Source organism: Sparus aurata, chromosome 5 (genome assembly GCF_900880675.1).
Source record: "Sparus aurata chromosome 5, fSpaAur1.1, whole genome shotgun sequence".
Lineage (NCBI taxonomy): Eukaryota > Metazoa > Chordata > Actinopteri > Spariformes > Sparidae > Sparus > Sparus aurata.
Window position 1 is genome coordinate 12,577,710 of NC_044191.1, and position 27,477 is coordinate 12,605,186.

The 27,477-nt window shown below is 42.8% G+C and overlaps 1 protein-coding gene across 3 annotated transcripts in view; it reads left to right on the plus strand.

Annotated features, from left to right (window-relative positions):
• The window catches only part of LOC115582230 (drebrin-like protein A), a 37,260-nt gene extending 17,823 nt beyond the window's left edge, over positions 1–19,437 (plus strand). The window contains exons 2-17 of one of the 3 annotated variants that reach the window (XM_030418049.1): positions 3,352–3,407; positions 3,532–3,644; positions 4,891–4,965; positions 11,085–11,228; positions 11,520–11,597; positions 11,766–11,917; positions 12,078–12,132; positions 13,209–13,283; positions 13,410–13,518; positions 13,614–14,153; positions 15,293–15,733; positions 15,833–15,946; positions 16,040–16,173; positions 18,092–18,143; positions 18,261–18,427; positions 18,468–19,437. In XM_030418049.1, coding sequence (XP_030273909.1) covers positions 3,352–3,407; positions 3,532–3,644; positions 4,891–4,965; positions 11,085–11,228; positions 11,520–11,597; positions 11,766–11,917; positions 12,078–12,132; positions 13,209–13,283; positions 13,410–13,518; positions 13,614–14,153; positions 15,293–15,733; positions 15,833–15,946; positions 16,040–16,173; positions 18,092–18,143; positions 18,261–18,397 — 2,275 coding nt within the window. In that variant the 3' untranslated portion in view covers positions 18,398–18,427; positions 18,468–19,437. Of the gene's footprint in view, positions 1–3,351; positions 3,408–3,531; positions 3,645–4,890; positions 4,966–11,084; positions 11,229–11,519; positions 11,598–11,765; positions 11,918–12,077; positions 12,133–13,208; positions 13,284–13,409; positions 13,519–13,613; positions 14,154–15,292; positions 15,734–15,832; positions 15,947–16,039; positions 16,174–18,091; positions 18,144–18,260 lie in introns of all 3 variants that reach the window. The other 2 variants (XM_030418048.1, XM_030418050.1) reach the window with 2 other exon arrangements.
• Positions 19,438–27,477: the final 8,040 nt, after the last annotated feature.

The following is a 27,477-nucleotide window of genomic DNA, read 5'->3' on the forward strand; positions in this document are numbered from 1 at the left end:
CCGTTAACTGCCTTGCTACTGGCGAAAGCAAAAAATCACAGTCTGACCTAGAAACCCCAATCTCTTACAAGGCAAAGTAATTGGTGTTAATTAGTAGGCAGGTTCTCTTACTTCCAGATCTAGAAAGGAAGCAGGTTTTGAAGATGCGCTGATGAGTGGAAACACACATCAGCAAGGAAACATACTTTAACACAACACCAGTATGCTCTATCCAGTGAATGCCCATTCATTCGCTCTCATTTTACCTCGGTCTCCATCATCACTCTTCCTCTTCACATTCTTTGCTTCCTCTTTTTCTTTTGCAGTGTAGAGTTTCTACAGTTATGCCAGTTGTTCCACCATTACCTGGGGATAGTGACCAGGGAGAACAATACCGCTTACAGACAGGTGTCATTTCTTTGTGTTGAGCAACTTGGGCAGGCGAAAGGAGTTGTGAACGCAAGGTTATCCATCAGTATTTACATCAGAGTCATAAGTTAAAGCAAAAGGATGTTCATTGCCAGTCAAGGTGCTGAATGCAGGACTTTACGTGTAATGATGTATTTTCACAGTGTGGTATTTGCACTTTAAGTCAAGTAAAGGGTTTGATTACTTCTTCCATCCCTGTACACTTGTAATGTGAACTTGAGCCTTAACCATGTGTGTAGCGAGTAAAGAGAAGAGCCGTCTCTGTAAGCTCGCTACACCGCACTGCTGGCGCGTCCAGATTATCAGTCAGTGGTGTACCACAGGCTTTGACATTAGGCTCTGTTACAGTAAATAGCAGTGTAGAAGCACAGTTTTAAAAACATGTAATATCCAGAACTGTGAACTTTTGCAGGCCTCCCCGTCAAAGATAATTAATTTCATGTCAGCAACAAGGATTTCTTACATGCTTTGGCAGATTCACCGGACCAAAGAAAAACTGTAATAGCAAATTTCATTAAAATGTCAGCCATGCAGATAAAACCGTTGTAGGCGGGGAGCAGTCCATAAAAGCAGACCTCCAGAAAAAAGTAGAAAGAGGTTCTTGAATGTATTTTGATCCCCTCTGTAAACTTTATTGTGTCAGTGCATTTCAGAGACAAGTCTGTGTCCTGGAGGCAGACAAAACGAGAGATATGAATCTTTCAAATAAAGTTTATTTAAGGGATCAGATGCTGTTCCTTTTTTACACTTTTCAAACACAGATTTCATAGATTTCGATCATTTCTCATTTCGCGAAATCACTCTGTGTGTAAGCCCCCGGGCCTTGTTAGCATCCAAGACAGGGATTAAGCAAAGTCCTGAGGGAAAAAAATGCCTGAAAGCAGGATCTTTGCAAACTCCAATCTGAGTGAAAGCCCTGGCAGGACAAAGAGTCTCATACAGCACAGTGTATCCTATCATGTGCAAGCCGGTTCCCTGTGGGTGGAGAATTTGCACATGCAATTAAGACTCCTTCGGAGGCACAGTGACCTTTGACCTTGACTGCTGGTGAATGCTGACCTTTAAGAATGTTATGAGGACCGAAGATCAGCGAATATGGAATGGTGTTAAGCTCTGGATGCTGGTAAGGCTAATGAGAGGGCTACTGACTGTTCCTAGACTAATTCCTGAAGAGATGTGTGATTGGCACAAAGATCACGTAAAGCTGGAATGCCCCGGAGAATTGAATAATATTTGAGCGACTTCTCGACTAATAATATTGGTTTTGCTTGATGAGATGATAGATAGACGGTAAACATGTGTCAGCATTGTCAGCGCAGCAAGAGAGCGAGAGAGCAGCGTCAGTGTCTCCTCTCACATGCAGCCTGCACAATAAGGCACACAATCTGGTTATTGTGTCCTCAGCACACTCACACAAACACACATGCTGATTGACTTTGGTCGCTCTTTGTTCTTTGTAAAGACAGAGACGTTTTTGTGTCAGGGAAAAAAATAACACATTGATTGAGAGATGCTCAGTGAGTTAGCCGGCCGGCTGTCAGCCTGGAATCTAAACTGCTGTTGTTATTTCTGTCGATTTTGTAAAATGTTTTAAACTAATACCCTCTCATTTTCGCTGTCTACTGTGTCTGACTCTCCCCTCCTACCGACACACATCCACGAACACACTAACACACATCCACACACATACGCACCCACGCACACCCACCCACACACACACACAAACACACATCGACATTCACCTTTGGCCCGTTGTAATAGCCGCTCATGGCCTTACACTCTCGCTACCCAGCTCCAGATGTTATTGACACACACCCCCAGGAGTCCAACCGAAAAAAATCTACACAGACACACGGGCAGACACAGACACGTGTGCGCACACACACACACACACACACACACACACACACACACACACACACACACACACACACACACATGCACAAAGACAGGCACCGTGTCCTATAAAGCTCTGACAATTTTTCTCTCTGCAGGTCACCTCGTAAACTCACTTAGACTCACACACACATTTACCCCCAGCTGCGCTTCAAACACACACATGAATCAGGATTATGTTAGAAGCGTGTCATGTCAGACAGCATGTGGTTGTCTTTTTCAAACCAGAAAAATAGATAACAGCCAGCAAGATGCGTAGCAAAATGAGAATAAAAAGGAAGAATCCCATTGGTCTTTTGGTTTGTTTTCACAAAAGCAAACACATTTGTACATGTATCTACTGGAATATAGCTTCCGAACAATTGCTCACTCCTCTGTCAAGCGGCGGAGTTGTATCTCAGTGGTCTCGTGCAAATCCATCATGAGTTGTGGAGTTGCCGCAGTGACCTGCAGTTTGTCTGACTGAAGGGTGCGGTAGGACAGGTTTTTACCTGCAAAATGTCAGAAACCCTGTAGCTATGAAGAGCACCCGCTGCATTTATTGAACACTCAGGAGCTGTCCGTCGGTGAGGCAAACACTATGAATGAAGATTATTGTGCGGCTTCCTGTTTTACACATGTCCTCTGAAGTCCTTTGTGAAACAAGGGCAGTGCAGGGGGCCGGGGAAAGAAAGGAAAAAGTTAACAAGTGCATGTGTCACAGATGAGGAGAATTGATTTTTGTTGGTGCACTGTCGGGAAGATTTTTACGGTTCAGGCAAAGTATGTGCAGTAAAACATCTGGCCATGCATGTGTGCGTGCCTGTGTGTCCCCTGTGCATACTGAAAGACTGAACACATGGTGTACCCAGCTGTCCACATGCTTGGATAGGAAAGTTTGGGATGAGCATTTACCCTGGGGCGAACAAAAAGCCAACAAGCAGTAGTTTAGTTCGTCAAAATTCAACTTGTTGACATTTTTTCTAACGCTAAACAAGCTTGTCTGTCATGTCTTCAACACCAACGTTTCTTATCAGCTGACCTGCGTGTTTGTCTGTATGTCTACAGGGCAATATTCACATATGACGGATTCACCAACAAGCTGAAACTGGCTGACTCAGGAGGTAAGACAAGTCAGACAGAGAATATTGTAACATTCTTATTGAATTGAGCATTTTCACCGTCAAACTCTCCATCAGTCTCCTTTGTTCCTTCAATCTTCAAACCTGTCTGTCTCTTTTGCAACAGCGGGTGGTGTGGCAGAGCTGGCAGGGAAATTTCACATTGCCAAGCCTCAATATGGACTGTGCAAAGTGGCAAGTGTGGAGACAGGAGGCCCCCGGATTGCACTGATCAGCTGGGTGAGTGACGGACGGCCTCATGGGGCTTGGCTCGCGTATGCACGAGCCTACCGTGTTAAAGAAACTCACATACCAGCACAAATGAGCCAAACACGCACGCTACGTACGACTATAGCAGGTAGACACATCGGCGCTCACAGACTTAAATCCATTTAGACACAGCAAAGTCAGTGAGCACCTCCGAGATCATGGGTTCAAACATCTTAAGTAGTCACATACAATAATGCACAAGTTAACCTGTAAAATGATCCGGAGAAAATCCTAAGCTACTTGGCTTATTCACATTGTATGGCCCTGTTTTGACACAGTTTGGCATCTGACATGTGGGAAACGATGTGAGAATGTGAGACTTACGTCACTGTAGTAAAAAAGCTTATGAATCACAGGGCGGGCAGAAGGTGCGGATCATGCAACACTCCTCGTTCAGGTTACATGTGTGATGATTGTCAGAAAGTTGTGGGAAACTTGAATGACTCAGACCGTTTAATTTAATATGGCATAAACAGACGGGTTGCCATCCTCGGGAGGATTTTAAAAGCGCTGTGATTCCTGCATTCTGGTGACATTTAGTTCAATAATGCCACTTCCCTATGGCTGTGGCAGATATTGCTGCCCCCTTTCCTTTAAACTTTACGAAAAGAAATGGAAATTCTCTTTAGGGCGTCTGAAGTTGTTATGAATATTTTTCCTCCTCTTCATGTTTTCTGTCCGTCTCTCGCTCACTGGGGAGGATGAGCTGCAACACTACCGCAGACTACACATTTGTGCGATGCCGGTAACAGGCTATGATGACCGAAAGAGGAAAAAGTGTGACAGATGTCAAAAAGTCTCCCGGGAAAATCAGGATGGTTGGCAAGTATGTCCGCAACATACTTGCCAACGTACAGAATCATAGAAAGCCATAAGGGCTGCATGCACGTTGAACATGAATAGGCACTGGGAGGAAGTTTACAATGTCACACGTCTGCACTGATGGTGGCGGCGAAATACTGTAGAAAATCACGCACACATTCACATTTATGAATGCACATGATAACGCCTCAAAGCTCTGTAATGCCATAACGAGTTCCAGTGTTTTCAGTGAGTCATCTACTCAACTGGTCAATTTTACGAGACACAGATTAGACTCAACAGCAGCATCGAGAATCCTATTGTTCCTCAGCCTCTCTTCCCCTTCCTCTGCTGTTGGTCTCCTCCGAGAGAGGTATGATATGAATGTAAGTGTCTACATCCTGTTTGTCCGCAGGTCGGCCAAAATGTGGAGGACTTCCGGAGGACAGAGTGTGCCAGCCACATTCCAGCCATCAAGAGCTTCTTCAAGGTGCAGTAGATCAAGATGAGCTCACTCGCTTATCACTGACCATTTGAACTGACGCAAACTGACGTACTCTCTCTCCAGTAGCTTGTCTGTGTGTTTTGGTTTCCGCACTAATCTGTGCAGTCAAGACGACGTGAGATTTGTGATTTGGTAAATTGAGGGGAATGGTGTCATGTTCTGTCGTCTTCATCCATGGACTGTAGACTCTGCGCTCACAGACTCTATATTTACACATGCTAGTTTACTTTGTATTGTTTTGAGAGTTTCCTGTCCTCAGTCCACTTCCTGTCCTATTGAAGTGTTGGTCCTGTGTTAGAATGGTCTATCTGCCTTGTCACTACAAGAGCTCGTGGGGGGGTTGGTTTTGGGTTGAAAGCTCCTTTGTTCATAGCACAACTCAAAGCAAAGTCATGTCACAAACTCAAGTTTGTAACATAGACAGGAAGTAGACAGCAGAGACAACATTTCTATATTTCAAATATTTTGGTGCTTATGTGTGTGAAATGTGTGACTTCCCTCCATCTGTGCCCCTCAGACTGTGTTTATTTAGCTTCAGTCTTACTGGGAGAGGTTCAGCTGACCCCTAGGTTTACTAGTTTCCATATAAAGGCATCACCCAGCCGGCTGCAGAAGCATCTGTGGAATGTTTGTTGTTTTTTTTTTTTTTGTCCTTTTTTTTTAACACTGTGATTCTGGGATTTTGCGAGCCAATGTATGAAGGCCCCCTAACCCTTCTGTGAGACTGTTTGTGTGTGTGTTTATGGGCCCCTGTATGTTTTCATGTGGGATTCCAAAATTGTAGAGAAATGATAATATGGCCAATGTGGAATGGAGTGGAGAAAATGGGCTGTTGTGGGAGAATTATGACCTCTAACCTGAGCAAACGCATATAAATTAACGGCCAGGCCTGTGTCTAAATAAAAAAAAAAAAGGACACTACTGTGACCGCTAACCCACTTCTCTGTTTGTGTAATATGACACAACAGGGAACAGAAACGGTTTATTTTAAATCAAGACACCAAACGGATGTTCTGACATTTGTTATTTGTGTAGATAAAAAGTAAGATCCCTTTTCCATTACTCAGCATTTCAAGCTGAAATTTACTAGCTATTCAGGCTGTAGAGATCATACTGCATCACCTCGCTAAGGCATATGGTTTTCATTTGCTAATATATCCTGACCTAAGGACTGTGGTGATGATACATAACTGTGCCATCCCGTCTTCCATCCAATCTAACTTTGCCAGCAGGCGCGACGTTTATCACATTTCACGAAGGCCACGTAATCATCTTTAATAACCTTTCCCGTCATGTGCATTGTTCAGTAACAAAAAGGACCTTGCATCATTTGCTGGCATAGGCTGATTTTAGCATCATGGGAAGCCTGTAAAACAGCGCAGCAGTCTGCATCATACCTCCGTCTGGGAAGTCATCTGGGATTGGTGTGTGATAAATTCTTTTAAAGCGATTACTCAAAGCAGTTTGTTTTATAGCTTCTGTCTATCTTTAGTTATGAGGAATGTGGCATTTCTCAGGCAAAAATTATATATACATAAAGCTCTCATGTATATATATGTGTAATACTGGGGATAAATATATATATATATATATATATATATATATATATATATATATTTATATATATATAACAACAATAGCATGTATTGAATTTATGTACAATTATGTGTATTAACTGATTAGTGACCATCAGCACTAAAATCCGTATTGCTTCTTGTGTAGTTACATAGATTTGTTTGTTAATTAACAGATCTCTTGTATAGTCCATGACATAAACTTTGAATAAAATTGTTTTATCAACCTTCTATAAATGTATTTTACAAACTAGTTAGGAACTTTACTGTCAAACACCACTTGAATATGATGTGTGAGACATCGCTAAGAGTACTGAATTCACAGTTTGATTTTGATTGATTTTTATATCGCCTAAAGAATATAAAATCTTTTTCCGTCAGTGCTACAAATCTTAAACAAATTCACAGAAATGGCGTTACATGTTAACTCTTTGGCTACCTGCTTAAAGCAGTACAAACAGAGCAGTGGTGGAATAGTTACTGATACCTACTATGCAGACAACTTTGCAGGTTGATGTTGAATTGTATTCTCAGCTAAATTCCTACCTGATCTTGCGATGACCTGGGGAAAAAAAAACTACTGAGATAACCAACATTCATACGGATTATAATAACTAGGTGCTCAATTTGTTTTTCTTTCTCATAGTGTTGGCTTTCATTGCTTTGGATACACTTAGTTAGAATTCCCCTTGGCACTATGGTGGTTTGTTTTTCGCTCCTTTGCTTTTCTCTTCACTCCTTTTTTCTTTCCACTTTGTCTGAGTCTTTCTGGCTTGCTATGTTGCATGTCCCAGCTGGCTCTGAAGGGGGTTTTGTCAAGGCGAGTCTGCAGCAGTGGATTTGGGTATGTTGCGCATTGTGCTCCAGTGTGGCGTTACGCTGCTATGAACGCTGAAATATGAATAGGGTGCAGATGTTTTCATTGTTCCATATTTCCACTGAAATAACAGCAGAGTACAGTTGAGTCAGAGGAGTCAGTGTGAGTGTGTTTGTGTGTGTGTGTGTGTGTGTGTGGGGTGGGCATTAGACGCTGAGGAGGTGAATGGAAATGAGAATACAGGTGAAGCTGAGTCTTTTCTAACTTTGATAAACTCAATTTCACAGTTCATCAAACGTGTTTCGAGCGCAACCATATTTGGCCACATGACAGCCTGGCACAAGCCCAGTGTCTTTTAAGGTGGCGCAGGGGATTTGGATTGCAACAAAGAACAGTGCTCTATTGTAAACAGGGACTAAGGCAACAGGTTTGGGTCAAAGCCTAAACCCTGAAGCACTTTAGATCATTCAAATCTGTCATCTCGCCCTGACACACTCTCGAGAACAGAGGCTTAATTCCATATCAATCAACGTAACCCTCTGTTGCTCTTTCTGTCTTTCTACTAAAGAGCTGTCGTTTCTCAATTTCAAAGGACTATATTCTTGGGAACATGATATGCTAATAATGAGTCTCAACTTACCCTTCAAGAATCAACTTGCAGTGCTCTTTAAACTCTGAATTTACGTGTGAATGATATCATTTATCATAAGTGACCCATCAGTCAGCTGGGTCAGACTCTGGACATTTGAGTGTCCCCACATCCAGCAACTGCCTCTCACAGTGTCAACAACTCCTGAGTCGGAGAGTGAGGCTGCACGAAGCAGTATGGCTCCAGAGCTGACAGTTTGTGCAGAGCTGGGCACAATTATTTCGAGCTGGTAACTCTCAACCTGTCACATCACCTTGGGCTCCTCATCCTCCCCGGAGAGGTTGCATTGTTATCCCCAGAGCCCGTTTTCAATGCCAGGGTCAACAATGCCAGGAGCCATAAAAAAAGATGTCTATTTTGAAAGTATCTAGGGCACGGATAGGGGTGATTGTGACACATTTGCCTAAATACAGCAGTTTACTCGCTGAAATCAATTAAGAACTCAAATGGAAAGAGTGAAATGCTTTGTGTTTGGCACATGTGAAGTCATTAAATGCACAGAAAAAACACTTTATTGGGTGAAAAGGAGAGGGGAAAGAACAACGAGGGGAAGGTGTGGGACTGAGCGGAGGGTGTTGGCTTTATTTTATCTCAAACACTTCTGGTTTACATTTCAAACAAGAAGATACAAAAACAAAGGCGTGTTTTGAAGCTGGAGCATCTGAATGCTGCTGAATGACTTGGAGCCAGAGGTGGCAGTAATACACACATTCTTTACTGAAGCAGAGGTACTGATTTAACATCCTTACTTAAATACAGGTAAGAAAGTACAGGCCCTGAAATGTACTCCCAAGTATAAAAATAAAAAGAGTCCTTCTGAACCTCACGTCATATAAACATATTTCAAAGGCTATTAATGTAGAATCAGTAGGATTTGTCTGAGCTTCTCATGAACACATCAGAGAAATATTTGTTTGTTGAGTCTCATTCCCAGGGTGTCCAACACCCAAATCGTTTGGGATGGTACGAGCACTGCAAAAAAAAAAAAAAAGACGGGAAACCTACACCTAATGCCTTTTCTCCCCATTCAGATCTCTCTCTGTCTGTTTCCATCTTGTTACATCTTTTACGTCGTTTCGTCTCGCTAGGTCTGCCGTGCGTGGTATGAACTGATGGGTTGAGGTCAGCCTTGGGATGTTGGGAAGGTGGCATGCAATGATGCAAAATAAAAGTAATAGATAATTCCCCTCAAAAAGCAGACAAACAGACCCGAGTAATGGACCTGTTTTGAAAATGGAAAGAGTAGAAAGCACATATATCTGTGTTAAAATGTAGGGAGTAGAAGTAGAAAACTAAATACTCAAGTAAAGTCCAGATACCCGAAAAATCAACTTAAGTACAGGGACGAAGTATTCGAACTTCGTCACTTCCCATCTCCACTTGCGGCCATGTTGTCTGTTAAAGCTACACAGGGTCGGTGTCACACTTGGCACAGGAGTGAACAGTGCACTGTGCCACCGAGAGCCTTCTCTTGTTACTGTGGTTCTGTCTGTTTCCATGATTTTCCCATCTTCCCTGGCAGCACTGTGGACTACTCGCCTGGTGTGTATGTGTATGTGTGTGTGCGTGTGTGTGTCCACAGTTGGCAGTGACAGCTAGAGTGATATGGATTATACACTGCACTGACATGTATTATAGGGCACACCGAATGCTCTGTTCAGTGTCAACGTCGGTGCTGTCACTCAGATAAAGCTGTGGCTTCCTGTTGGAGGCTGACAGACCTGGCCCTCCATCAACAAGCCTGGACTTCGACTCTCCGTGGAAATTATGCTCAGGTCCTGGCCACATACAAATGCCTGTACAGCACACATGCATGGGTTTATTCCATGTTTAACACCTATCTGTCCAACAGAGCAGCAGCGGTGGCATGTTTTGGTCTGTGGTTGTTGAATGGTTACTGCCTCTTTTACAAATCTCTGAAATTCTGAGATAAATCGTGAAGTGGAGTATTATCTGCTTCCATATATTAACTTGTGTCCCAGTAAAAAGGCTGAGGTAGGGAAGGCCTTGGGTTTTTTTTTTTTGTAGCACTGATAAGAGGTCTGGCAAAACTTGTCAGCATTGGAGACCAACAGAGGCCAGTTTGAGCAGTTAGCTGCTTTAAGCCGCTCATCAGGCATCTATGATCCAGTTTCATCCACATCAGTGAGTAAAGTTATAGATCTGTGTGTTTGTAGAGTAATAGGAGAAACGTTCCACTCCAGCGGCGTCTTTCCGACATGAATTTTTAAGCTCTGTGCCCCTCGCTCACCACTTAAGGATGAAGATTGATTGATGGGTGGGTGGCTTGATATTATTGATTGAAACTAGGTGGTTCTGGCCTCCCCCTATAGCATGTGCCTCATGTAGTCCTCGCCACAGCGGCCCAGGGTTCAAATCTGAAACCGCCCTTTGCTGCATGTCATCCCCTCTCTCTCGTCCCATTTCCTGTCATGTCTCTACGCTGTCCTGTCAAAAAAGCCATGAAAAGGCCAGAAAAAAAGAAGTTGGCTGTTTCAAGCTTATATACATGTGACCGTTTGTTTTACAAGAAGAAGACATGGCTGGATTTTGATCATAAAATCAAATAAATACATTTTTTGGGTGATTTTTTTGGCATATATTGTTAAATACATGCACAACATGACTGTAGATGGGAGGTAAATGAGTAAAAAAGGAATTTTTCATGTCAGCTCGTCTTTGAGCTTGACTTTCAGGTACTGGGCAACAGTTGCTTTTTCTACCTTTTTGCAAGGATGCATTACATTAATTTTCCCATTTCCCCCTCTGCTATCTGTAACCATCCAAAACCAATGCATTCCTGCCCTCGCGCTAAAGCCAGTGAGTATTTTTATTCCCTCACAGTCCTTGTTACTGAAGCAGTTGCACAACTGTTTGGCTCGAGGTTTGCATAACTCCAAGTCAGACCCAGAGAGAACCACCACAGGGACTGTGTGCGCTTGTGTATGGATTTCTAGCCTTTGTGTCTGTCTTGCTGCAGGAGAGCATGTAAGGGTGGATTAAATCCACATCTGTTTTGATCAACTTGCCATCTCCTTTCCCTCCCTGCCCTCCGTATTTTCAGGAAGCGCATGTGTTCATTGGTGCAGAGAAGGTGGAGGATGTGACAGAGGAGAAGATAAGAGCGGAGCTCGGCAAGGCCCAGGCCCACACTCCTGCACAGTATGTGAGAAGGAGCTCCAGGTCAGCAGACAAGGAGGAATTAGTGGTGAGTCTCTTGCAATGCTGCTCCTGCCCATCAGATGGAGACAGAGACTTTCAAATGGACACTGTCCCAAACTTTTAGGGCAGAAATGTTTTTTTGCGGTTTATATTTGCAGTTACTTAATTGTTTTACCTTGACCTCCAGCCATGTTTATTCAGCCATGCTCATGACAATGATGATGTAATGTGGTGTTTTAAGTTGTAAAATTGATTAGTTGTGCCTAAAAATGTCTGTGTATGCATCGCTGGATAGTTTGTGAAAGTCTGTATTCACTGTTCCATTGTTTTCATGTAGGGCACAAACTACAGAAAAACGAATGCAGCGTTTGAGATGAGACTAATAAACAGAGAGTCCTTCTGGGCACGTGCAGAGGTAAGCTAAAGTAGCCTCCTCTATATTTGGCAACACTTGACTGGCTGAAATGTATTTCAGCTGGATGTTTACTGTCACTCAAATTCAGCAAGCAACTGAAGAGAGTTGGGATTCGTCTAATGAAAGTGTGACATGTTCTACGTTTGTCCCTCATTGTGTGTGTGTCAGCGTGAAGAGGAAGAGAGGAAAGAGGAGGAGAGGAGACGAGCAGCTGAGGAGAGGCGTCGCCTTGAGAAAGAAAGAGTCTTAAAAGAACGGAGGGATGCAGAAGAGAGAGACAGAAAGATGAACGAGAAGTTGCAAATGATTGAGGAGCAGAGGTGGGAACAATGTCTGTGTGCTGTCAACAGTGCCCCCCAGTGGGTGTTTTTGTTTTATAGAACAAAGTTCTGGCGAATGCAATGTGATTTGGATGATAATGATTTTTGGAAAGCGATAATAAGTGGTGCTGTTGTGTTTGTTTGTTTTTTTGTCTCGCAGAAGAAAACAGGCAGAGCAAGAAGAAGAGCTGCGCAGAAAGGAAAAAACTAAATGGGTGAGTGAAAAGACGTGAATACATTGTGTGATAATTTCAGTCTTTGCGTATAAAAGCTAAGAAATGTATGGCAAAAAATGGTCAGGCCATGTTTTCATGTTGTCAATATATGACTCTTTGGCTTTGGAGTTTGCATAGACCGGCCAGAACTTATTAATCCCCGTGTAAGAACTGGACTGCGGTTGATTATAAAGCCGTAATTGTTTCTGACCACATTATAACCGACCCATTGATTCATGTAAGTGGACTGATGTACGAACCACTGATCATTCGGTTCATAATGGGATGATTGAGGGACTGTACGATTGAAAAGATTTAATAAATTATCACCGAAAGGAAAACAAATGAACCCACTTAAAGGCAAGTAATCAGATTGCATGCAGCTTCCTCTGGAACCACAAACGGCTTGGTACTACTTTTTTCACATGTGCATGAGAAGTCCTCCCCAAAACATGGAAACATGGTAATGTGTAATATGGGCGGAATTACTCTATCATCCTTTTCACACATTGTGAAAGGTTGCTATGTATATGAAAAAGTGCTTTTAATGGCAAAAAAATTACAGACTTATTGACACTTTGATGTGCAATTGTATAATATGTTAAAGTAAATGCTATCAAACTTGAGCTAATATACCAGGTGGGATGAGAGAAGGAAAAATCTTCAGCCATAGTTTTGGGAGAAGGAGTTTTTCACAGAGTTTCCTCTGGTCTTTACTTGAGTCTGCCTCAGAGCATCGTCAAAAGTACACAATACTTACAGTGCGATCTGTACTAGAGTATGATTTGTGACGTGTGAGGGGGTAAAAGTGTGTGTGCGGTGAGGGGATTGCAGGTGTCTGAGACGTCTTAGAGAAGCGCTAAATTCCATTCCATATTTGGAGCGGGCACTGATGCCCGTATCATTAATTACGGCTAAATGTCAAAACACTCAAGTTCCACGAGTCTCAGGTGTTGTGTCATCTACTTTTTGTTCAAAAAGTTCTATTTTGAATGAACAGATTAAAGGCGTTAAAATGTGCGCGCGTGTGTGCAAATATGTAAATTTGATTGCTGCTGTGTTTTCTGCATTGACAGGATCAGCAGCAGAGGGAGCATGAAGAGTATATGAGGGCTCGTCTTAGAAGGAGCGAGTCCATAGAGAAAGCAGCCGTAAGTGAATCTCAGACTATGTAAACCTATACGGCTACACATGACATTATAATGCTTTGAATTACTTCTTTGTCAACATCTCTCATTTTAATGTCTTGTGCGTACGATACGTTACCTGACCTGTAGGAGGCAGCAGCGTTAGTGTCTCAACGCTCCATGAACCCTCGGGAGTTCTTCAGGCAGCTGTCATCATCATCGTCACAGAGTCCCACCAGCCCTGGATCCTCCCGCACTGGTACGTACACCCACCACTGGAACAAAACAACGGCGTTGGGTTGCAGTGAAGGCAGTTTGTTGTCCTCACAAGCTGTTTTTTTTTTTCCTCTCCAGGCAAACCACTCAGGCGATACCAGCGCAGCCTGACAGACACTGCTTTCATCTTCGCCAAAGCAGAGGAGAGCACGGCATCCTCCCCTCGCAGTTCTCCCATTGTCTCCCCCTTCTCCCGCGCTCCCCCCTCTCCCATCTTCCGTGCCTCGTCTCCCCCCACGAGCCCTGATTTCCGCCCCGTCACCTCTCCACAGAGGCCCAGACCTCCCATGTCACCGCCCGCATCGCCTCTCCGCCCTGCCCCTCCGGTCTCAGCCCTGCCCAGCGTTCCACACACTGACGACCAGGTTCAGGATGTTTTTGAGCCCAAACTCCCATCACCCACAGAACCCTCTGCACCTCCAGCCTCTCCTACTCTCTTGGCTTCCTTGTCCTCCAAATTACTAAAAAACAACCCTTCCCAGTCACATCCGGAGGATCTGCCTCCCTCGCCTACAAATACCCCAAGCCAGCCGGAGCACTCAACTTTCAGCTTTGAGCCTGTCCTATCTCCACAGGCCCCGACAGCTCCTCTTCCGCAGAGACCGCAGCAAAACACAGGTAGGGTGGAACAGGACGCAAAAAATGAAAATGGCATCTGATTGTAAAGTGTTGTTATAATTTCCTGTTTTGAAGTAATCTGTGGAGAAAATGTATTTAGAAAAAAAAAAAAAAAACATAACACCCATTATGGTGATGATGCAGTGTTAACAAGAGCATATTACTCTGCTGATTACTCCCTAAAACATTATCCACTTGACATTAAAGGAGCAATTTGTAAAATGTGTACAGAAATTTGGTTTAGAATATTGACAAAATGAGCAAACATTATCAACAGGGTGTGAAGAAACAACAGTGTTGACTCAACATGACCTAAATAAAACCAACTTAAACCATCCTGGTTTGTCTTTCCACATCACACATCATTCCACATCAAGTTTTCCAGGTCTACACGCCATTTGTTTACCAGCTGCTCTTGTCCAGCTCTCCCACCAGCCGTGCATTGTCATCCCCAAAGTCATAGTCTTGGTCAGAGCCACTGTAAATCACCTCTGTACCATATTCGCTGTCCTCAAACTGACCTCCGACAATCTTGGAGGCTGTGTTCAGTCCCACTTCGTTGTCCAGCTGTGTTCACTCTCACGTCAGGTGGCCAGATCCAGATGAGTTGAGCCCCACGGCCGTGCTGACTCCCCCCTGAGATCTGAGGTCCCAGTTCAGACAAACAGGCTCCACGGCTAACTGAGCCTTGAGCCTGTAGCTACCTACAGCCAAGGATAGCTAGCAAAGAGCAGCAGTTGTTAGTTACTCAGGTGATATGCCGCCCCCTATGGTTTTCAAGCTACCTTTGAATTCTGGCCATATTCTACAAATTAAACCTTTAAATATTGGTTGTTAAAAGGTTTATTACAGGCTTAGAGCTTTAGCCAAGAGTAACATACAGCCAGGGACTATGAATCAGGGCCTGTTGAAATGACAGAGCTCAGACTAATGTTACAGTCCAGTCATAATTAAATATTCCTATAGTAGCCACATACACTCCTGCCAAGCTTCACTGTAATGTGCACCCAGAGGAGCTGGCTTTTCTGTTCTTTATACTTTGCAGAGCCTTCATCTGCACTTTTACAGCATGTAAGCTCATCAAATACACTGTTGTGTTTTTAATGATAATTCTGTTTTTTTTTTTTACCAATCAACAGACCTCAACACAGCCACTCATGTGCACACTGAGCTGGTCTCAGACATCGGCTACAAAGTACAGGCTGTCCTGGTGGAGGAGGATGAGGAAGAGGATGTGGAGGAGCACGAGGAAGAAGAGGCTGAAACACAACCACAGCCTTTAGCTGTTACCACAGAACCAGCCCTGACTGAGACATACGAGCAGGACCAAGAGGAGGAGGAAAAGACGGAGGAGAAGGAGGAGAACAAGGAGAAAGAGGAAGAGAGGCAAGAGGAGAACAGGGAGAAAGAGGAGGAGGGATTAAAATGGGAAGCTGAGTATGTACTGCTGGAGGAGCCAGCTGAGGAGGTGCAGGAGGAAGAGGAGCCAAAGAAAGATGGAGAGGAGAATTCAGAAGACATTCAGGCCCCTTCTGATCCGACTGAGCTTTCAGAGAACGAGGAAGAGCCAGCAGTCACAGGTATAGACCTCCTGTTCTTGTGTCCCGTTATGTTCACTGAAGCTTTCTCAAAGTTAAAAGGACATTTGACTTGTTAATGATTGTTATGATATGTTACAGAAGTCATTGCTTCAGATGCCGAACCAATTTGTCAAGAAATCAAACACGAGACTGTCGTCCCGTCAACCAATGGGATGACAAACGGAGAGGACACACAGGAGCATAATGGCATAGGTTTGGCAACAGATCAGTTTAAACAATAACGCACTTCAATACGTTAACTCTCTGCGCTGGTTGAACGATGATGAATGCTTTTCACTTTCTCAGAGCGATCTTTGAGTCCATCTGACACCGAAATCAGCTCACCAGAGCTGGCTGTGTGCTACAATCTCCATGGCACAAGAGAGGAGGAGGACGTCGTTGAGGAGAAGGAACAAGAGATCACAGAGAATGGACAAGAGGTGCTAAAGCTACAAACACATGTGCTTGCAATGTGTCTTGCATGAAGCCTGTTAGTTTAAAAGTGGAACTCTGTTCGTAATTAAAATGTGTTCTTAATTAAAACATTAAACAGAAATAAACAATGTGTTAGTCCGTCTCAATACTCTGACATCCCGACCCTGCGTTTGGCACCCCAAGCCCACTGCTTCCTAATTAAAGACAAAAAGACAAAACACATTGTTTTATTACAATCAATGAGTCAGTCACCCTATATTTATACTTGAGAAATCATTGAGTGGTGACCCTCATTTATAGTGACATCAAGTAAAAAAACTGTGGAGAATGAATAACAATAACAGGGAGAATTACTGTTAAGTGAAAGCAGTCCAACAACGGGCTTGTATCAAGCCCTTCAATAAATCATTGTTTTACATCCAATAAGTTAATAAAATGTAAATAATGTAAAATAACATTCAGTTACATAAAAGCTCTAAAACTGTGCAGTTCTGCCTGATGATTTAATACATAACATGAAATAATTCAAAGTAATATATATATATATATAGATATATATATATATCTATATATATATATATATCTATATATATATATATATATATATATATATATATATATATATATATATATATATATATAGAGAGAGAGAGAGAGAGAGAGAGAGAGAGATATAGATATAGATATAGATATATATAGATATAGATATATACACATAGTTATGTAAGATAGTTAAAATGAATGAATGCTAGCATGAATGCATTTATTTAAAAATAATTACAACTAGTGGTTTGGAGACTTAAGATCAAATTTTCTTAATAGCAGTCTCTTCCAAGTTCAGACCTAAATTGTGGGACATGAAGCATGAGCCAGTCAGTAGAAAGGTCTAATAAAGACCACAGAAGACATAAAGCTTTTCTGACAGATATATAAAAAAAAAAAGCTTTAGTCATTCTCTTCATCAGTTTTGTATGGAAGTAATCGGCATTGCTCCTACTTAAATTACGTTCATCCATTGTTCCGGTGACTATCTCCTCCTGCTGGTCCTGCACCTTCACACGCACACGTACTTTTCACATCTAGGTGAGGTGAACCGTAACACTTACACCCCTTTCACACTGGCCAAAAAAGTCACCAACACCTGCCAAGATCTGGCTTTTGTCTTCAATGTGAATGTGTAGAATCAACACTCGGTCTTTGATCAAATGACTCTTCGGTAATTATCGTCTGCGGCTCCAAACAGCCCTGATATAAACACAACACCTGGGTGAACACGCTGCTTTACTCCGCTCGTCAGGCGCCGTGCTATGACGTTTGTTGAAGTAAAGGCTGCCGGCTTGTTAATATCTTTCTATCCGACTCTGTCAAGCAGCGCTTGAACATCGTTCAGGCGTCACCGAGTTCGAAAGGGAGACAGAAGCAAAGGATCTTAAGTGTGACCGCTGTTGGTTGCTTCAGTGTCTGAGCCTTGTCAGCTGCCTGATCGGTGCAGCTCTCTACAGAGATGAGAAAGAAGCAAGATGTCTCACAAAACCGCAACTTCCGTCATCAGCTCTAGAAAAGACGACGTGTCTAATTGAGAATGTTATTTAGTAAGACTTTTTAAAACAAGTTTAACGTCTGTAGTCCGATGAGGTTTAGGATCTGCTGTTCCCCGTTTTTTTCGGGCACATTCATGATGACGATTGTCATGACACCTGGGGTGAAGGTGCTGCTCAGTGATGTGTTTTTGGACAGAGGGTTAAAACATATCTGGCATTGGCTCCACTTGTTATCACCAGCCTATCTTTATACATCAAAGTTCATGTGACAAAAGTTTCCAGGAAAGTGGTTTCATTTTTCTGTCTTGCGAATTTTAATTGGACAAGACGTGTGATTCATGATTACAGCCTTCTTCTGACTCCATTTTCCTCTCCACTTCAGGTTTTAGCCGAGCGACAAATGTGCGTCCGAGCTCTGTATGACTACCAAGCAGGTAAGCTGCCATTTAGAGGATAATCGCCATGCATGTGTGCACATAAAGTGCCTCCACTTACAGTAAATTACACAGTGATTAGTGGGTCTTCACCATGTTTTCTTGCGGTTCCCACAGAAGACGAATCTGAGATCTCGTTTGAACCCGGTGACATCATCAGGGACGTGGAGACGGTGGACAAAGCTTGGTGGAGGGGGTGGAGCAAAGATGGACATCAAGGCTTGTTCCCTGCTAATTATGTGGAGACTATATAGGCAGGCAGAGATACACTAGAGCACACACAGACACACACACACACACAGACACACACACACACACACACACACACACACACACACACACACACACACACACACACACACACACTCAGGGACACCATCTCCCCTCACGTTTGTTCATATTTTTACCTTAATCCTCCCACTGAAACTTTGTACTCTTTATTTTGTAGGAAGGATGAAGACATGTTTTTTTTTTTTTTTTTCTGGAGAAAAACTAAATAGTCTCACAAGTATGCAGAAATTACCCAGCCTCATTTTCTTGAATAAAACAGCGGAGACCTTTTTTTCCTGGACCAAAATAACTTATTTCCTTTTGAGATACAGCAGGAATGTTGGTGGGAGGGATCAGATCACTGTGACAAATGATCACAAACTTTGCTTTTCTTGTACGAAACACAAACAGATTTTTATAGTGCATAGTCGTCTTTTTGATCCGCACGTATAACAAGCATTCCGTTCTGCTCACTTTGTGTGTTACCTTGCTAAAAAAGAATTTACCGCTCTTGACTGTTATATATAATCAAGATACATGCATAAGACGTCATCTTATAATCACATTCATGTACTTCCTGAGTTATTTTGTAGCACTGTATTTGTTACTGACAAACTCACAGCGCATTTTAATTACCCGACCCCGAACAGAAAGTAAACAAGCGGAGGAGAGAGGCACTACATTGTCACCTGTATTTCTGTATCGTTCTTTAATACGTTGTCTTTTTCAGATGGTGATGTTCTTCCATGAATTTTGTGATTATGTCTCATCCTTAGTTCTCTTTAATTGAAATTTAAGCATCACGTCGACACAGATGATGAAAAAATCCTTCAATTTTAATCTTCTGTAATATTCTTAATACTCTACATTGTATATAAGAATGTATAAAAAAAAGTCAAATATCTTCTCTTTTTCTGTACTCGGCGCGTATGTTTGTATGTTGTATGCTTGTTTGATGCTATGTACTTTACGTTCTTCGTATTTACTCCAACCTTACAAAATATATAGCGTCTACAAACTCAAACGCATGCGTCCTGGTTTTTTGAGTGTCAGCATCCTCTCTGTACATTGTGATGAACTTACAGCAGCTCTTATCATGTGTCGTGTTTTAAATCTCAGGAAGAAAATGTGATCTTCTTCCTTTTTTGTGTCCTTCAGATATTTCGCAGGAATTCTAGAACTGTCCAACAGCGGCCTGAATAATCAACAAATAAATCTGCTCCTTATTATTATTCCTTATTACTTTGAAATAGAAGCATTTGAAAAATAAACACATTTTCATGTCGCTACAGACACACAAACATTGGCTCAAATATAACTAACAGCAGGTGATTATCAGCAGGTGATTAACGGCCTCATAAAAAGGACAGCACGCATCTTCATGTAAGCAAACTGATTATTCACTCGTTATCTTATTATGTCCTCGATGAGAGCAGAACATAATGAGATTTTTCAGCAAAAGTTTGTTTTTTATTGCCAGAGTTTGCATTGTTAGTGTGAAGTTTTCAAGTTGTTAATGAGTGAACTTAATTTCAGTAACATTCTTCTTTGTTTTACGTGACTTTACTCCACTTGCATTCAGCAGAAGACAAAAAAAAAAAAAGTTATGAATCGTAGTCCTCTTTTACACCTATAGGTGGAGACATTGCCTTTTCCAACGTGTCAGGGACAACGTTATAGAGAGAGCGCTCACTGGAGTGAGCAGATTCCTCGGGACAAAAGGCAAAATATTTTGACAAGCAGAGAGGAGGCTCATTGTTACACACATTTTAGAAGCGGGATATCCAGACATTTCCAAAGCTAAAAATTGCTAATGCTGCTACACCTTAAACAGGATTTTCCCCTTAGTGTAATAATGATTGATGGAATATGACATTAATATTTCTTAACCATACACTTTTAATATTTATGTTGGGGGGGGGCTAGGTTACGCTCTTGTAGTGCCAGTTCAATAACCGTGTTTGGCAGATGTGCCTCTGTTCTGAAATAGAGAGAGGTAATGTTTGACATGGGTCTCATCCTGCCTGAACTGATGCCTGTTGACAGTCTGACTAAATCTATCCAGGAGACTATTCTGTTGAGGTTATCCCAGAAGGCTAATCACCAGTGATATGTGTGAAAAGGTGATGAGCCTCTTATGAAATACTAATTGGGTTGCAAGAAGAAGACCGTGAAAGCTCAAATGAGCAAGATTGAGAGATAGAGAAAAAAAAAAAAAAAAAAAAAAAACAAGACTTAATTTCAGTTAAACGGGCATAAAAAAAACAAAAAAAAAAACGGGACAACTTCACATTAATGTCACAACGCCACTGTATGTAATTTTACCCTGGTGTGCGGGAGAAAGATAAACAGCCACGGAGTGAGAGATAAATTGAGAGAGAGGACATCTGTGCTCAGAGAATGTGAAGGTAAATTAGTCTCGACAGTTGCGTCCCCCCCTTCGCTCGCTTCGCCATAATCCCCGTTCTCATGGTCATCCCCACAAACTCAAGAGATTTCTTGTCTCTTCAGATTAACCAGAGTGATAGGGAGACACGGGCTAATGTGCCATTCAACTTTCCCTTCCCCTCTTGTCTTTAGGCTGTTCCTTCCTTCTGTGACCCTCATCAGTAACAAAAACCCTTTCTACCGGGGTGCTAAACTAACAGAGAAGACCTCCCTCCTCCCCTCCTGGCTTTCCCTTTATCTCTTTCTTAGCTGACAGACTCTATCCGACCGGTGGACGACTGACAAGTGGGGGACGGCCGAGGTGAAGTGGCGTTAGGGAAGTGCCACTCATTGTAGTGTTATCAGCACAAAGGCCAGCGACAGACACCTAATCTGACCTGGCTGCTGATGGCTTGTGGCTTGTTGGCTGGGTTTCTGCTCGGAAGCAGATTCTGCCAAACCCCGAGATGCGTGGAGAGGAGGATAAGCACGGACGCGCACAAATGTATGCACGCGGGCGTACATGAAACGCACACACGTGTATACGTTGTTCCAAAGCCCTCGTTTCTGAAGCAGCCTCCTTCTCCTTGCCGCTCCTCAAACCCCTGCCTGTCAGCGTCTAACTAATAGTTTGCTGCAACTTTTTGTGATTAATTACGTGTTCGGGAGAGGTGTCAGTTTGATAGTAGACAAGTAAATGTTACCACAGCAGTATCATGACTGTGTTCAGCCTCCGTTTTTTACTGTAGCGTAGCTGCAAGCACCTGTGTGCAAAATGTGCACGAATGGGACTTGTTTTCTTTTTGGCTCATTGTTCTGCGGAAGAGAAACATGAAGGCCAGGATCACCCCAGCTGTCCTAAAGCCTTCAGGTTACCTTAACAATGTTTGTGCCAGAGGAATGCCCAGTTGGATCTTCCCCACTCCAAAGTGAAATGAAACTTACAGTATCCACAGTGCTCCGCTTTCATACCGCGTTATTCTTAAAATACTGCTTTTTCTCTTCCCTTGCTGAAATAGAGATTTGTAAGCACCTGTCTGTAAGAGCACTCTCTGAGAAAATGGGTCTGATTTTCTTTTTTGGCTCTTTGTTCTGCCGGGGCATCAGCTACCACGGGCGATGTTTCCTCCACCGGATCAAACATTACCCACCGGCTAAAGAAAACTCCATCGCAACCCTTGGTTGCTGTATCAAAATGTGAATCCACCACTGATGCTGTTTGCTTGCGAGACAATCTCGAGCCTAACAACTGTTATCTGGGAAGAATTTCTCTAAACTATTATGCTTCTTCAACATAAATCAGCTTTAGCCTGGTGATAATTCCATCTGGTGTAAGTCTCGATTAAACCTTTGCTTTTAGACATCTCTCTTGTTCTTGACATTGTCATTTCTCTGTTTTCCCTTTAAAGATAATCTTCAAAACCGCTGAAGAAGATAACGCCGCGGAAGCTCCTGATGGCTCCAGCCAAGATTTTACTGTCGGCATAGAAACCGGCCCATTAACTTCTGAAGCCCTCTTTGGCAAAGCTCCCTTTCCCCTTCATTGCCATCAAAAAAGCTATTTCCCTCGGCCAGTCCCACACAACCCTAACAATGGACAGAGGATTAGAACATCTCTCTGTCTTGAAGCAGAAAAAAAGAAGTGAAAATGGATTTTTTTTAAAAAAATAAAAAATCTCTTTTTACCAGTCATTGGTGAAGACTAGTTGGCAGCATTTCCTCCATGGGATTTTTCCTGACATGATTCCCAAGAGGCGGTTTATGCTTTTTACGATACAATTCCTGCGCTTGCGATCAGCCAACATGTGGCATTGTGATCCAATCACCGAGATTTTTATCCCCCCCCCTTCAGTTCGTAAATGGTTAAGTCTCTCAGTCTATTGTGAAGGAATCTTCAAAGTGGATGGAAACCACAGGGGAACATTGGTAGTTGTTAATTAATGCAACAAACTCTACAAATGCTTTATTTTCCTGATTCCTAGGATGAAAAAAAAAAAAAAAACACTCTTTGAATCTAGCAACAGGCACGACCAAATCTGTTACTTCATCTTCAAGCCTTCATCCTGGACAATGAAATGCTGTTGTTTCTCCGAAAACCATAAGTGATTTTTATTAACTCTGCTGTGGTTCCAGAAGAAATCTCTCTCCCTCTGGTTTAGGTTTATTGGATTTCTGTTCATACCGATCATTTATGTTTCCATTCAGTAAATTGACATAAAATGTGTTTTGCTAAAATGATCTTTTCTGGTCTTTATGACTGTCATTGAATTTGAAAGAAATGGGAACCATGACAGAGGCTGTGGTAACCACTGAAAGGCAACTAAAGCAAAATTGGCCAAGATAAATGAGGGATAATAGGGTTTAATCTTAAGATTTTCTAAATTGCTTTCAATCCAGTAAAATTACTTTAAATGTTTTGGATTGCTTGTAATTGTACACATTTTCATATTTTTTAATAAACAGCAACAGAAAAAAACATTTTTCAGGAAGAACAGAGAAATATTGTCAAACTAAATCATGACTTTAAACTTCAGAGAGTTGTCAGACGTCGACCTGTGAGCGGACTGGAAGGTCCTGGTGGTCATTAATGGGGTCAGCTGTCCCTTACACTAAAGATTAGCCGGGGTGAGAGGCCCTGTCCTCCTATTGACTCACACACACACACACACACACACACACACACACACACACACACACACACACACACACACACACACACACACACACACACACTCTGGGATTCACAAACACACTGCCTGTGGCACCACAATCACTGCCAGATGCTGTGACTTTCTCTCAGACAATTCATTTCACAAGTACCTCTGAAGGAGCGACGCCGACGGTGGCATTTGAGGGAGACAAATGTACATAAGTGTGTGTGTGCATGGGGGTACGCCAGTGGCAGTGCGTGAAAAGGACACATATGAGATCAGATAGAGTTGAGACTAATTCACAGCCTGGCCTGAGGACACTGAGCGGGATAAAGTGAGACATCTTTTCTCACACCATTTAGGCTAAGCCCATGGGGACACATTCTTAATTCTTGGCTGAACTACATGATTTCAGGCTATCGGTGTGGCTTTGAAGAACAGAAAAAAAAAAACAACGACAATGTGGCATCATTTTTCAATATTCACCACAAAACTGGAATTGAAAGGTGAAGAATGTGTGGAAAAAAAGGTTTTCAATGCAAATACAAACTGAGCGCAGCTATTCAGCTCACGTTTTTTTTTTTTTACGTGCTGAAATGAGACATGCACAACAACTTGGTGCTTCACACTGCTGCTCCAATAATTGTGATGTTAACTGTGCAGATTTATAGTGGATGAGACACCCAGAGCCAGCCCTTGGCAGCCCAGGCACGGTGCCCGCCCCATAGGGAGGGGGATGATGGAGAGCAAACAGCTAATAATTAATACCATGATTACACAGGCTGCAACAACACAGGGAGACAAACCTTAACACACCCAGGCGGGGACCTGACCAAGACTGATAGCATAGGAGCATGCAAGTACACACACAGATGCACAAATATACAGACACTGCACTGTATCCGTCACACGCACATGCTAACAGAAACCAGGGGCAGCACTCAGATAATTAATACCACAACATCTAACGTCTCTTCGTTCACACGGATCAATTAGAAAATGTGAAAGCCACAGTGGAGCTTTAGAGGGATGAAAAGCAGTCATTTTATAGTGCTGTTTAGATTGTACAAGGCCTGTGCAGAATGGAAAAGAGGGCCTATCTTCTATTCTACTCAGTGGAGCGCTGGTGTGGTTGCTGTTTGGCTGTAAACAGAGCGCCGGTCCTCCTGTGTCACTTTGGCCGCTGTGAGACATTTAAAGTAAATAAATCCAGCTTCCTAACCAACCGCTAATCCCTACCTGCTATGTGTCGAGCTGATACTATAATTCAAAGACTAAAAAGACCATAAAAATGTGTTTAGGCTGAAACAATACCGCCCGGACCCCCCTGTGCGTGTGTGTGGATGAAACCTCCCATCCTAAACAGCCATTACCTAAGCCACACAGTAGGATAACAACATAAAAAGCGTCACGGTCACCCTCATTAGCAGCTGGGCTGGAGTTCCTTTGATATGTACGCGCACGCACGCAGTCGGTGATGGCTTCCATATGGGCAAACCCTTCATTTTTTAATATAACCAGCATCACGTTACTGCGAGATGAGGTGATCCCAATTTCTCCAAAACCTCAAATATTTCTCTAAATGTGCTCGACATGTCCAGGATTTCCTACCATTTGAAGGGATGCAGGGGCGGCGTGTGTTTTCACTACAGTGCGGCTTGCCGAGCCCACTCATAATGGGTGTATATGTGTGTGTCAAATCTAGAGGGGTGAGAGAAACACAGGTCGTGTGTAGTAGAGTGTGTGTGTGTGTGTGAGTAAAGAGATGCCAACCATGGAGGGGCCGTGCAGGGCCCACAGCCCTTGGCCACCACTTCCTCCCCCTCCGTGCCACATTGACTCTGTTTCCATTACCACAGTGGAAGGAACAATAAAGGGCTGATGTGTGGATGTGTGGTCTGCTTGCACAGCCGAGGCCTGGACAGCTCAGGACAGATTGACTAAGCTTGTAAGACCTGGACAGCTTTGTGTTTGTGCATGTGCCTGTGCTCTACCTGACGACAGCTTGTCAGACGCCAGAGAGTGGAGTAGAGGATTACTGCAGTAATCTTATGAGGTTTTGCCCCAATCTAATTCTAACACCTCAGCCTGCTATGATCAGATAATAATCAAGCTGAAGTCCTCAGTATTGACCCATCTATTGTATAGTTTTTCTTTGAATTTCACCCAGATATGAGCCCAGATACATTTGCTTATAACATTGGCCTCTTTTCAAAACTCTAACCTAAATAGTGCCACATAACTATGATACAACATTTACAAGATGGACACATTGAATGTATTTGCTGGAAATGTCTCAGCTCAGTTCATATATTTGGCAAAACCCCACCTATTTGGAATCCACACTGGAAAAAAAGACAAAAAAAAACCAAAACAAACAAAAAAAAAGCTATAATATAGCCTCCCCTGCATGTGCCTAAAGACTAAAAGAGCTTTATCAGAGTTGAAACTGATAAAAAAGTGAAATTAGATGAAAAACCTAAACCTGTCTGTGATAGCGCTGACAGAAAATTAGCTTATAGTACGGAAAAGAGTTTCTCATCTCTTTGTTTCTTTGTTCGAGGAGATGATGACACATTTGATCCTGTCTCGTAGTGTCACATGTCAACCTCCTCATGCCCTGTCACTCTGACAGCTCACAGCCCGTGAGGCAAAGGATCATGGGTGCTGTGTCAGACGCAGCGGGGAGGTCGGAGGAAGGCAAACTAAGCGCACAATGTGTGTTTCCGTGTGCGAGTGCGCGCGCACGTCTCTTTGTACGACGGCATGTGTGACTGTGTGTATGCATGTATGTCAGTCTGAAGGGATGGATGCATGCCAAAGGCGAGAGCAACACCATGTCAGAGTGCTAGCAGACGATGCCCATTTCAGATACACTAATTCAAACAGTCAGCTCAGCCATGAAACCATTTCCTCCCATGATTCCTCCACTCCCTTCCTCTATGCTCCGTGTGCGTCGGCAGGGCATTGCAAGGTGTCGCTACAGCCATACCTAAGAAAATATGGTTTTTGTCTTAAATAATCGCGTTGGCTGCCTTTAGAAAAGCAGATGCGTGTATCAGAGTTTGCGCCATCCTTATTCAAAATAAGTTAAAAAGTTTTGAGAAGGATGGAAGTAAAGTTTCTTTCATATAGCTCCTTTCACAGAGCAAGGTCAAGTGGTACAAGGACAATTAATAAATAGAGAGGTGTAGTGATGACATATTTTAGCAGGCTAACCCGGAAGTTAGCATCGCCCTGGTTCCCTCGACTGAAAGCCTATGAGATTTTTGGTCTGGATTTTTTAATATTGCTGAAAATTATTTAAGTTTATGATACTTACATGTCTTTGTTAAATTAGATGATCTTCACAGATGAGCAGCACTTTTGTCATTTTCAAAGCGTAAATGAAATCGCCAGAAGTAAAAAATGCTAATGTGAGGCTATAAGACAACACTGTGGTCACATGGCTTCAACCTCATCACCACTAAGTGTCTTGCTACACAATAACTGTACATGTTTTCCATAAATTGATAAATCTACAAGTTGTAAAGGTAAAATTAGAATAGTTTGTAACTGAAGTCTGCCTCTACAGATAGACTGGTGGGTAGATGAGTCACTAGCCCCTTTCACACAGGAGAAGCTGCATTAATGCCGCAGCGGCAGTTCGCCAGTTCTCCGCCGATGGTGATTCACAGAGAGTGAAGCATCTCCGCCTTAAAGACGAACCGCTGCCAGCGCTGCGGCTCCTAAAGAGGCGTGACAATACACCTCATGATGATGACGTTGGTGTGTGTTCGAGGTGTTTCCCCGTTGTCCCCCCTGTCAATCTAACAGTTTATAATCATATAAATGCTATTATAATGTGTAGCGATTGAGATCCTGACCCACCAAACATTCTGGAAAGTAAAAAAGTTACCTTTTTCGTACTAAATTTCATAATTAAATAATCGCTATAATTGCTCCGTAAACTGAAAGCTGTCTGACGGAGGCTGGAGGAAAGTTCA